Source organism: Hibiscus syriacus, unplaced genomic scaffold (genome assembly GCF_006381635.1).
Source record: "Hibiscus syriacus cultivar Baekdansim isolate YM2019G1 unplaced genomic scaffold, ASM638163v2 tig00110584_pilon, whole genome shotgun sequence".
NCBI classification, from domain to species: Eukaryota; Viridiplantae; Streptophyta; class Magnoliopsida; order Malvales; family Malvaceae; genus Hibiscus; species Hibiscus syriacus.
This window is the reverse complement of record NW_024062792.1, coordinates 21,043-31,719: the sequence shown is the minus strand read 5'-3', so window position 1 is coordinate 31,719 and position 10,677 is coordinate 21,043. Positions and strand designations below refer to the sequence as shown.

At 36.3% G+C, this 10,677-nt stretch overlaps 1 protein-coding gene, 1 long non-coding RNA gene and 1 pseudogene across 2 annotated transcripts; 2 read left to right on the top strand and 1 right to left on the bottom strand.

The window, feature by feature from the left end:
* The first annotated feature begins 4,974 nt into the window (after positions 1-4,974).
* LOC120133649 (receptor-like protein EIX2) lies at positions 4,975-5,967 on the top strand. The gene is made up of 2 exons (XM_039150199.1): positions 4,975-5,383; positions 5,495-5,967. The coding sequence occupies exons 1-2, from the start codon at positions 4,975-4,977 to the stop codon at positions 5,965-5,967; spliced, it is 882 nt and encodes a 293-aa protein (XP_039006130.1).
* A 327-nt stretch (positions 5,968-6,294) lies between these two features.
* Positions 6,295-9,869, bottom strand: LOC120133541 (annotated as a pseudogene).
* On the top strand, positions 9,671-10,380 carry LOC120133543. The gene is made up of 2 exons (XR_005517104.1): positions 9,671-9,790; positions 10,150-10,380. It is a non-coding gene; the product is annotated as an uncharacterized LOC120133543 (long non-coding RNA).
* The last annotated feature ends 297 nt before the right edge of the window (positions 10,381-10,677 follow it).

The following is a 10,677-nucleotide window of genomic DNA, read 5'->3' as shown; positions in this document are numbered from 1 at the left end:
CTCACTCGCCTTGATCTTTCACATGATAAGCTGCAAGGGAAAGTACCAGCCTCTTTGGGAGATGTTTGCAAATTGAAGGAGATGGATTTGTCGTATAATCAAATTGAACAAGAGATATCTGATATCTTACAAAGCCTGTCTAAATGTTGTTTGGATTGCTTAGAGTCATTGAATATGGCAGATAACCAACTTTCTGGCCATTTAACTCAACTTGGGCAATTTAAAAAATTAACTTACTTGTACATTGCTCGAAACAACATTTCTGGTCCCATTCCAATGTCAATAGGAGAGTTATCATCTTTGAAGGTCTTTGATGTTTCAATGAATCTATTAAATGGTACTTTTCCTCCAAGTTTTGGGCAGCTGAATAATTTAGAAGTTCTACATATTAGGAAAAATCAGTTGGAAGGAGATGTATCAGAAACTCATTTTTCTAATCTCACGATGTTGGCAAATTTGATGGCATCCGGAAACATGTTGAGATTTGAACCAAACTCAAGCTGGATTCGCCCATTTCAATGTGAAGTTGTCCAAATGAGTCAATGGCATCTTGGCCCCAAGTTTCCCCTGTGGTTGAAGTTCCAAAAGAATTTGTCTAATTTAGATATGTCTCATGCAGGAATAACAGACGTCGTGCACACTTGGTTTATGAACCTTTCCTCTCAATTTGTATACGTCAATCTTTCCTCTAATCATCTTACCGGAAGGATTGCATATTTAAATGTAGGAAACATTGTCGACCTGAGTTCAAACTGATTCTTTTGTCCTCTGCCAAGGCTGTTGCAATCTTTAGGATATTTAAGTCTGTCAAGGAATTCATTTTCAGGATCCTTTTCTGAATTTGTTTGCAATTCATCAGTGACATGAATGCAAGTTCTTCACATTGATACAAATCTTCTCTATGGAGAAATTCCAGATTGTTGGAACCTTGGGCGGGGATTGAAGTTCTTAAACTTGGGAAACAACAATTTGACCAGAAAAATGCCATCTTTGGGAGATTCTTGAAATGCTAAACCTTCGGAACAATAGCATGTTTGGAGAATTACCCTCCGCTTTGCAAAATTGTATGGAGTTGGTTATTCTTGATCTCAGTGAAAATCATTTCAGTGGAAGAATGCCAACATGGATTGGTGACAAGCTCTCTAACCTTGTGGTACTAAGTCTCCAATCAAATAACTTTAATGGTCATATTCCTCATAAAATTTGAGCTCTTCAATCTCTTCGGAACTTGGACCTTAGACATAACTATATTTCAGGAGCAATTCCTAAATGTCTAAGTAATTTAAGTGCAATGTCCACTAAAGAAAAACAAATTAACTACTACTATGAGTGGTCTTCCAATTATGTAGGCGTAGATTTGAGAATGTATTTCAGTGCATCATTGGTGCTGAAAGAAAGAGAGGACGAGTATAGTACCACACTGGGACTTGTTACCAGCATAGACCTTTCGGTTAACAATCTCATAGGAGAGATTCCCAAAGAACTTGGAAGTCTTATTGGGCTATTGTCATTAAATTTGTCAGGGAATCTGCTAAGGGGAAATATACCAGATAGCATTTGCAACTTGAAGTTGATAGAATCACTTGATTTGTCGATGAATCGATTACATGGAGAAATCCCTTCAAGTTTGTCCAAGTTGAACTTCTTGAACCACTTCAATGTGTCCTACAACAATCTGACAGGACAAATCCCAACGTCCACTCAGCTTCAAAGCTTTGATAATTCTTCCTTCATGAGCAATCATCTATGCGGGCCTCCTGTGAGTAAAAGCTGCAGCGCTAAAGGTGTTCCGAATGATGCTACAAAGAAAAGAGACAGCAGTGGAAGAAGTGAAGTGAATGGATTTTATGTGAGCATGGTTGTTGTGTTTATAATGGGATTCCGGGGAGTGGTGGCTCCCCTGTTTTTCATAAGGTCTTGAAGGCATGCTTACTATGCAAAGATAGAACATTTTGGTAACAAGCTCTATGTGTTTTGGGCTACCAAGTGTACGTAGTTCCATGGGAAAACAATAACATGTATAATTAACGTTTGTGTGTGTTTGTAGTTGATCGTATAGGATTCATCTCTATATATGTTAAAAAATGGTAAGCATAATTGAAAAAGAACATAGCATGTAGAGTTAAGGTTTGTGTAACTAATTGAAATATGGATGAAGTGTGTTCACTAGTTCAAGAATGAGTATATATGGTTGGGTTAAGGAGGCCATAGGTGTCCTTTTTACTAACTTTGTTTAGTCTATTATTTGTTTTATGCAGATTTAATCCTTCTATTATATTAGCTTTGTTTATTTAAATAACTATTCATGTATTTGAGAATGCATGACTATGTTTAATCCTTCCATTAAGTGATCAGCTTGAGTTACTTGCAAAGTTTTTCAGGGAATACAGGGAATCCACTTGCCTCTCATTCATTTTTTAGAGAAAAATGCAGAAAGCAATAAATCTAAATGAAGTCATTAAACAATAGATTATGAGATGTACAGTTCTTAAACCACGAAAGAATTGATCAATAATAATTTTACACACTTTATTATTTATTTTGTGTTGATTTAATCTCTTTACTATTATTTATATAAAATAGGTAAAATACTTTTTGTCAATGGCGGACGCAGGATTCTATGTTAGGGGTGGTGAACTTGAACTTTTAAAATTTTATGGGGAGAACTTGAATTTCAGGGAAAAAAACATGTTTTCAATAGAAAATATATAGAAAAATCTAAAATTTATAGTAATTTTAAAATGACTACCCATACCCACCCTCGGTCCATCCTGCTTTTTGTTATACATTCTCTGCACATCAATATTGCTGGAAGATCTAGAGGAGCATCTCTACTTTTTGTTACACGCTATATTATTTATTTTTTGCCTTTTTTATATATAAAATAGGTAATATTATTTTTTTTGTTTTCATAAATATTATTTAAGTCTTATGGTTTTTATAATCTTACTGAACTCTTGAATAGATAAGACGAAAAACTCCCCTAGTTCACACCAAAAAATACACCGAACATACAAAATTAGTGGCAGCCTACTTTTCTATTTCCAGTGGTGGTCTCCCTTCGTAGGGTCTTATTCCACGACCACCACTGTGGCAGAGGCATGAAACACTTCGACCTGACTCGAACGCCAACTTCCGGATACCGGAATCTCGAGTTAGACGAACCTTCAGCCTCCTTTGTCATGTTCATTTCATAAGTTTGTGGAGGTTGTTAAATTCCACATTAGATACATAAAATTAGAAAAAGGATAACTAATTTGCTGTTTCATTTTCGTCGTGCCATGGGAGTCGAGTTTATTCCATAGACTTCGTTTTGAGTACTTGACTTGTCAACTCTATTTTGTTATTGAATATGCTTTTAAAAAGTAAGATGGAAGAAATATACTTTGTTAATTTGATATTAAAAAGGACTTTTAATGCAATTAAATGCTTTCTGTGGAAATTTGGGGAATTGGATGAAAGTTCCTTGCGCCTTCTCTCGACCATATAGTTTTTTTGTTTTAGTTTTCTCTCTCTATATATTCAGAGTTGCTAGTGAAGGTTGCTACAATACAATTGCAACAATGACAACTCTTACAATTTCATTATTCCCATTTCTTCTTCTCATTGCAGCTATCTGTGTTAGCTTCTGCCATGGCAATTCTAATGTGCTTTGCATTGAAAGTGAGAGAGATGCTCTTTTGAAGTTCAAGAATGATCTGATTGATCCCTCAAACATCCTATCTTCTTGGGTTGAAGGTGTGGATTGCTGTCATTGGAATGGGGTCATCTGCCATAACTCAACAGGCCACGTCCTCCAACTTCATTTGGCTTCTCCATTGTCAGCTCCTTATGATGATAGAACACTTGCTAAATGGGAAACTTACCGTCGTTCACCTGTAAGAGGCAAAATAAATCCTTCTCTGCTGGAGTTGCAGCATCTCAATTGGCTTGACTTGAGCAATAACAATTTTAGCAGCATTCAAATCTCCGAGATTTTCGGTTAGCTGAGGAGTTTAACATATCTTAACCTCTCTCAAGCAAGATTCTGGGGAGCAATTCCTCATAACCTTGATCTTTCAGATAATCAGCATCAAGGAAAAGTACTAACCTCTTTGGGAGATGTTTACAAATTGAAGGAGATGGATTTGTTATTTAATGGAAAATCCTACAGAGTTTGTCTAAATATTGTTTGGATAGCTTAGAGTCTTTAAGTATGGCAGATAACAAACTTTTTGGCCATTTAACAGATCAACTTGCGCAATTTAAAAATTTAGCTCACCTTTCCCTTGCTCAAAACAACATTTCTGGCCCCATTCTATCGTTGATAGTGGAGTTATCATCTTTGAAGCTCTTTAATGTTTCAAAAAATCAAATAAATGGTACTTTTCCTCCAATTTAAAAGTTCTAGATATTGGGCAAAATCAATTGAAAGGAGTTGTATCAGAGACTCATTTCTCTAATCTTACGAAGTTCGACAACTTTGACAGCATCCGAAAACATGTTGAGATTTGAACCAAACTCAAGTTGGATTCCTCCGTTTCAATGTGAAATTATTGAACTGAGTCAATTGCATCTTGGCTTGAAGTTTCCCCAATGGTTGAAGTTCCAAAAGAAGTTATCTCGTTTAGATATCTCTGATACAAGAATTTCAGATGTCATTCCCACTTGGTTTTTGAACCTTTCCTCTCAATTTCAAAAGGAGACTACATTGTCGACCTGAGTTCAAACCGGTTCGCTGGTCCACTGCCAAGACTGTTGCAACCATTGCATATTTAATTTTGTCAAGGAATTCATTTTCAGGATCCCTCTCTGAATTTATATGCAATTCATCAAGGAATTCAATGTCAGTTCCTCTCATTGATGCAAATCTTCTCTTGGAGAAATTCCAGATTGCTGGAACCGTTGGCAGGAGCTGGAGTTCTTAAATTTGGGAAACAACAATTTGACAGGTAATTCAATGTCCCATCTTCTTTGGGACATGTAAGACGTGAAATGCTAAACCTTCGAAACAATAGCATGTTTGGAGAATTACCCTCCACGTTGCAAAATTGTACGAGTTTGGCTCTTCTTGATCTAAGTGAAAGTCATTTCAGTGGAAGTGTACCAGCATGGATCAATGACAAGCTCTCTAAGCTTGTGGTACTAAGCCTCCGTTCAAATAACTTTGATGGTCATATTCCTCATACAATTTGCACTCTTCAATCTCTTCAGAACTTGGACCTTGGACACAACAATATTTCAGGAGCTATTCCAAATTGTTTGAGAAATTTAAGTGCAATGGTCACTAAAGAAAAGCCAAATAATTACTGCTACCAAGCGGGTTTGTACCCTGGATTTGAAGATCTGTACAATTATTTGATGAGTGCTTCATTGGTGCTGAAAGGAAGAGAGGACGAGCATAGTACTACACCGGAACTTGTTATTAGCATAGACTTTTCAGTTAACAGTCTCACAGGATAGATTCCCAAAGAACTTGGAAGTCTTATTGGGCTATTGTCATTAAATTTGTCAGGGAATTTGGCAACAGGAAATATACCAGACAGCATTGGCAACTTGAAGTTGATGGAAGCTCTTGATCTGTCAATGAATCGTTTGCATGGTGGAATCCCTTCAAGTTTGTCCAATTTGAACTTCTTGAATCACTTCAACGTGTCCTACAACAATCTGACAGGACAAATCCCAACAGCCACTCAGCTTCAAAGCTTTGATAACTCTTCCTTCTTGGGCAATTATCTTTGCAGGCCTCCTGCGAGTAAAAGCTGCAACACTAAAGGTGTTCCGACTGATGCTACAAAGAAAGGAGACAGCAGAGGAAGAAGCAAAGTGAATGGGTTTTACGTGAGCATGGTTGTTGGGTTCGTAATGCGATTTTGGGGAGTGGTGGCTCCCCTGTTTTTCATAAGGTCTTGGAGGCATGCTTACTATGCAAAGCTAGAGCATTTTGGTAACAACCTCTATGTGTTTTGGGCCACTAAGTGTATGTAATATCATGGGAAACAATAGTATGTTTAGTTAGTGTTTGTAGTTAATTATATACTGTTAAGATCTATATAAATATTTAAAATGAATAGCATGTATAATTGATGTATTCGAATTATTTGCATTTGAACTTTGTGTAATTTATTGAAAATTGATTCATATTATACTATAAGCTACCTCTAAAAAGAGAATTGAAGGACTGGTAAAAATTAAAGAAAATTTTTATCTTTTTTTCTAAATGAAAAATGTTTGTTCCAACTAAAGCAGAATTCATACTTCAAAACCAATTCTGTGGTTTCCAACATTTTATGATCTCAAAAATGACATTGAAAAAGAACAATCCTTTTCTTAGTACCCATAGTTTGAATCATACCCCGAGCCGTATCCTCCAGCCCGGTCACCATGTCCTTGATTGGATTGTGTGATGCGTATACAGAACCATGAGTGGTGTACAGATTATAAGCTTGGCCCACCGCCTTGTCTCTGACCTGTCGTTGCAGCTGCATCTTGAGCCATAAAAGCCTGCAACATAATATAAGTTCAAACTATGATGCATCAAACGATTGTGAATGATAACATTAGTTCCTTGTGCTACAACTAGAGGGCCAAATCACCGGGCTTGTAGAAAACGGCCTTGAAACGAAATCAGAAGAATAAGCAATGACAAGCACATGGAAACTATTTTCAACCTAGCAAATCAAAAAAGAAAGACGAAAAAGTTTAGAGGCCAGGGGAAAGGGCATGCCTGTATCAGTTGCTGAGCAGTTTGAACTTGTGAAGCAGTTCCACTTATTTCAACTGTCATTTCCCCAACAGCACCCCTTGTCTCTTCAATGCTGACAGTTGCCCCGCTAACAAGTCGAATAAAGCTAATCCTTTCACCAGTTGTCCCGATAACAGCAGCAGCATAAGAGAGAGGAATCTGCATTTGCTGAGTGGCCTGCAAAGACAAAAAAGTTTGTTAATAGATTAAAATCTGGTTGTTTGAGTCATCGACTTAACACTTTACATGACATGAAAGAACTTGCTGTCAGGAGTCTACACCAAGTACAACAATACTTTAAATAGCTGCCAAAAATTGATCAGAAGCCAGAAACAAAACCAAAGAAAGGTATGTAACTCTTAGCACTAAAATTCAGTATACCATCCCCATTACTTGAAAAAATAAAATCATGAACAACAAATAACAATAGCTGCCGGCATCTTTGTCTAAAGTGAAAAGGAACATATATAGGGAGGAAAATGGAGTAAAAGAGATCACGTATGTAATGGTGGTACCTGTGTGATCATCAAAGGTGCATTGGGATTTGATGATCCATGAGCACCCATCGGGGATTCTCTTCCGTAGGCAGAAATACCCTTTTGCAGCTGTTTATCCATAAGAGGCATATCAGGATCGTAGTAATTATCAAGTTGCCGCAGAGGAGGAATATACTGAGGATTGTGTCCAAAACCAGCACCTCCACTAGCATTTGGGGGGACACCGTGTGGTGGACTCCAGGTTTGATGAGGTGGCATGTGATCCATACGAGGATTAAACTTTTGCATCTGATAGAAACACGTAATAGATTTTCATTAGTCTATACACTGACGGAGGACCAATCAATCAGTAGGTCAACAAAAAGTAGAAGCCCCACATTCATTTCAAACAAGGGAATTATACTGCTGTCCACTAAAAACTTCCTGAGGTGAGATGCAATTAGCTCCAATCCTTTTTGCACGCCAACTACTTCTCCCACAACTCGAACAACCCTATCATCTTGAAGAGCAAAGACTGGAAGGTCTTCTGCAGCATTTCAAAATGATTACAAATTATTATAAACAAAACCAATCAAAAGCACAAGAAATTACAAACAAAACCACTAGAATAAAATGATAGTGTGAGATTATCATACAAAGGATTTCAAACCTTAAATAAACAATTTCAAATTATCAGCATTTGAACCGAAAACCGTATTCTTGAATTCTAGTACCATTATTAACGAAAAATATCTAGAAACAGAAGAGTTAAATTAAGAACTACTTCAATAAACAATTGAAAATAGTTTATGAAAGATAGGTCACTAAGCTTTACTCTTTCAGCAACCCCAACAAACAACTTGAAAGAAATGGCAAATGTTTCCAATAAGAGAGAAGGCAAAAAAACAAAAAGTGAAAACAAAATCCAGAGAAGAAAACCTGCTCCAAGAACTCTAATAATACAATTAGACGATTGTTGAATGGACTTGACAGTTGTTCCTTGTTTTCCAATCAAGCTTCCAGCTTGTGTGTCAGGGACTAGAAGCCTCGTTGAAATCTTGGTTCCCACAGCCGAAGTCCCATAAGTTGAATCAGCCTCCAAGCAATCAATAACACGTTTATGGACCCTTAAAAGCCCATCCATGGCAGGCGGAAGAGAAGAATCAGGCTCCTCCTTTGCAGATACCATTACCTATTCAAAAGACAAAGCAGCGGGGGCAGCACAAAGGCTACATTGTTATGACTCATACTCCATCTGACCAGATAAAATTGGTGAGAAAATAAGAACTAATACAAAATCAAATTTTCCTATATGCCACAAGCAAATGAGGGAAGATGGGTAAATATGAAGCATAATGCATTGAAAAATCAAATTTTCCTATATGCCACATTGACTTAGATTTGATATACTCTAAAATATACAATTAAACTCCTTTTGCTTAAAAGAAAGCTTATCATGTTTAACAATGATATAGAACTTTAACTGTTCTATTTATCTTGATCTTAGTTGAATTGCCTTCTTCCAATATATGGCCAAGTATTTGTGAAAATTATTATCCTTGTTATTTTGTTAAGGGAATAGATTTATTAACCAAGTTGTTTTCACCTGTTAAGTATTTGCAAGTTATTTAGAATACAAACTGAGTTCAACTGGGAAATATATCATACACACATATACTGTTTAATTGAGACGGGCTTTACATGAGTTTTCAATAAAGGGAACTGTATTTGTATTCCACGGGTAGCTTCTTACGGCCTTTTTCTTACAATCTTCTTGACTTGGTAAAATATTTAAAATGATATTATCACTTGGGGAGGTAATTATCTGCAAAAGTATTACAACTTTAAGAGGTGATGAACAATTATTATGTAACAATGAATTATATTTATTCAAATAACTCCAGTGTCAAGCACTTTAAAGTTTAAACCTTGCATCCATTAACGTATCACTTCCATCCTTCTTCCTAATCTTTAATGTTTTATTCTATAACTTCTTTATATATTTGTTAAATTAGAAAAGAATATTTTGAAGCTTGATTTTTTACTTCTGTGTATATTTTTTTATTATTTCAATTTATTTATTATATTTAACTTTTCATGGCTTAATCACACACCAAAAAAAAAGGTAAATGAATGCACATGGAATGTCAACCAAATAAAAACAGAAAAACTTGCAATGACCATAAAGGTATCTCCTGCAATGACTGTCAGCTAAGTTAGCAATTAAGGAAAGCCACTTTGTGTTGTATTAATCAAAGTACTCGTGTGACTTATATCACAATAGTTCACTTGACAAGTAGGACTAGTTCTGCCATGGTAGTCTATCATCATAATCAAAGATTGAATATAATATAAGCTGAGAAGAGAATGTATCAACTTACAGCTTTCTCAGTTGTCCCTGGAGGACCATCAATTATCTTGATACGAGCTCTTGCCTCCTCCATTATCTTCTTTATGAATCTCCTATTTCGTCCAATTATACTGCCAACCATTTTTGCGGGAACCAACATCCGGAACACACTCTCTCCAGGCCATCCAGGCCACTTCTTTTCACCATCACCAACCACTGCCTCATCTTCATGTTCTTTTGGTTGATGTTCTGATTCTTGCTGCAATATTTGCTCCTCTAAATTCTCTTCTGGATTTTCTTTCAAGTTTAGGTTCATCTGTTCTGATTCTTGCTGCAACTTCTGCTCCTCTAAGTTCTCTTCTAGATTGTCTTTAAAGTTTAAGTTCTGATGTTCAGATTCTTGCTGCAACTTCTGCTCCTCTAAGTTCTCTTCTGGATTTTCTTTCAGGTTTAAGTTCTGTTGTTCTGATTCTTGCTGCAACATTTGCTCCTCTAAGTTCTCTTCTGGATTTTCTTTCAAGTTTAGGTTCTGATGTTCTGATTCTTGCTGCAACTTCTGCTCCTCTAAGTTCTCTTCTGGATTGTCTTTCAAGTTTAAGTTCTGATGTTCTGATTCTTGCTGCAACTTCTGCTCCTCTAAGTTCTCTTCTGGAATGTCTTTCAAGTCAAAGCACTGCTCCAAGTTCGCAAAGTGCTCCAAGTTCGCATTGTGCTCAAAGCTCGCATTCTGTTCCAAGTTCAAATCATGCCCCAGGTTCATATTATGCCCCAAATTTTCATGTTCTTGAGCCTGTTCCACTTCATTTTCAACAAAGCTTTGATCAACTTCAGCCATAATTGTTTTGCTGCAACCAATAAAAAAGAAGAAGAAGAAATATTAACATATGAATAATATTACAATGCAAAACATATATTCCAATCTTACTGTTTCTTAAAAATAAAGATCGAAAAGGACATATTGACTATAAAATTGTGCCAAACTCTTATCTTTAAAACTCAAACATACAAGTACTAAAATCCAACAATATTGGTTCTACCAAAAACAAAACTTAACCAAGCAGCAGCAAGTAATTAAACTCCAAAAAGATAACCCATAAAAACATAAACAACACAAAGATAACCCATTA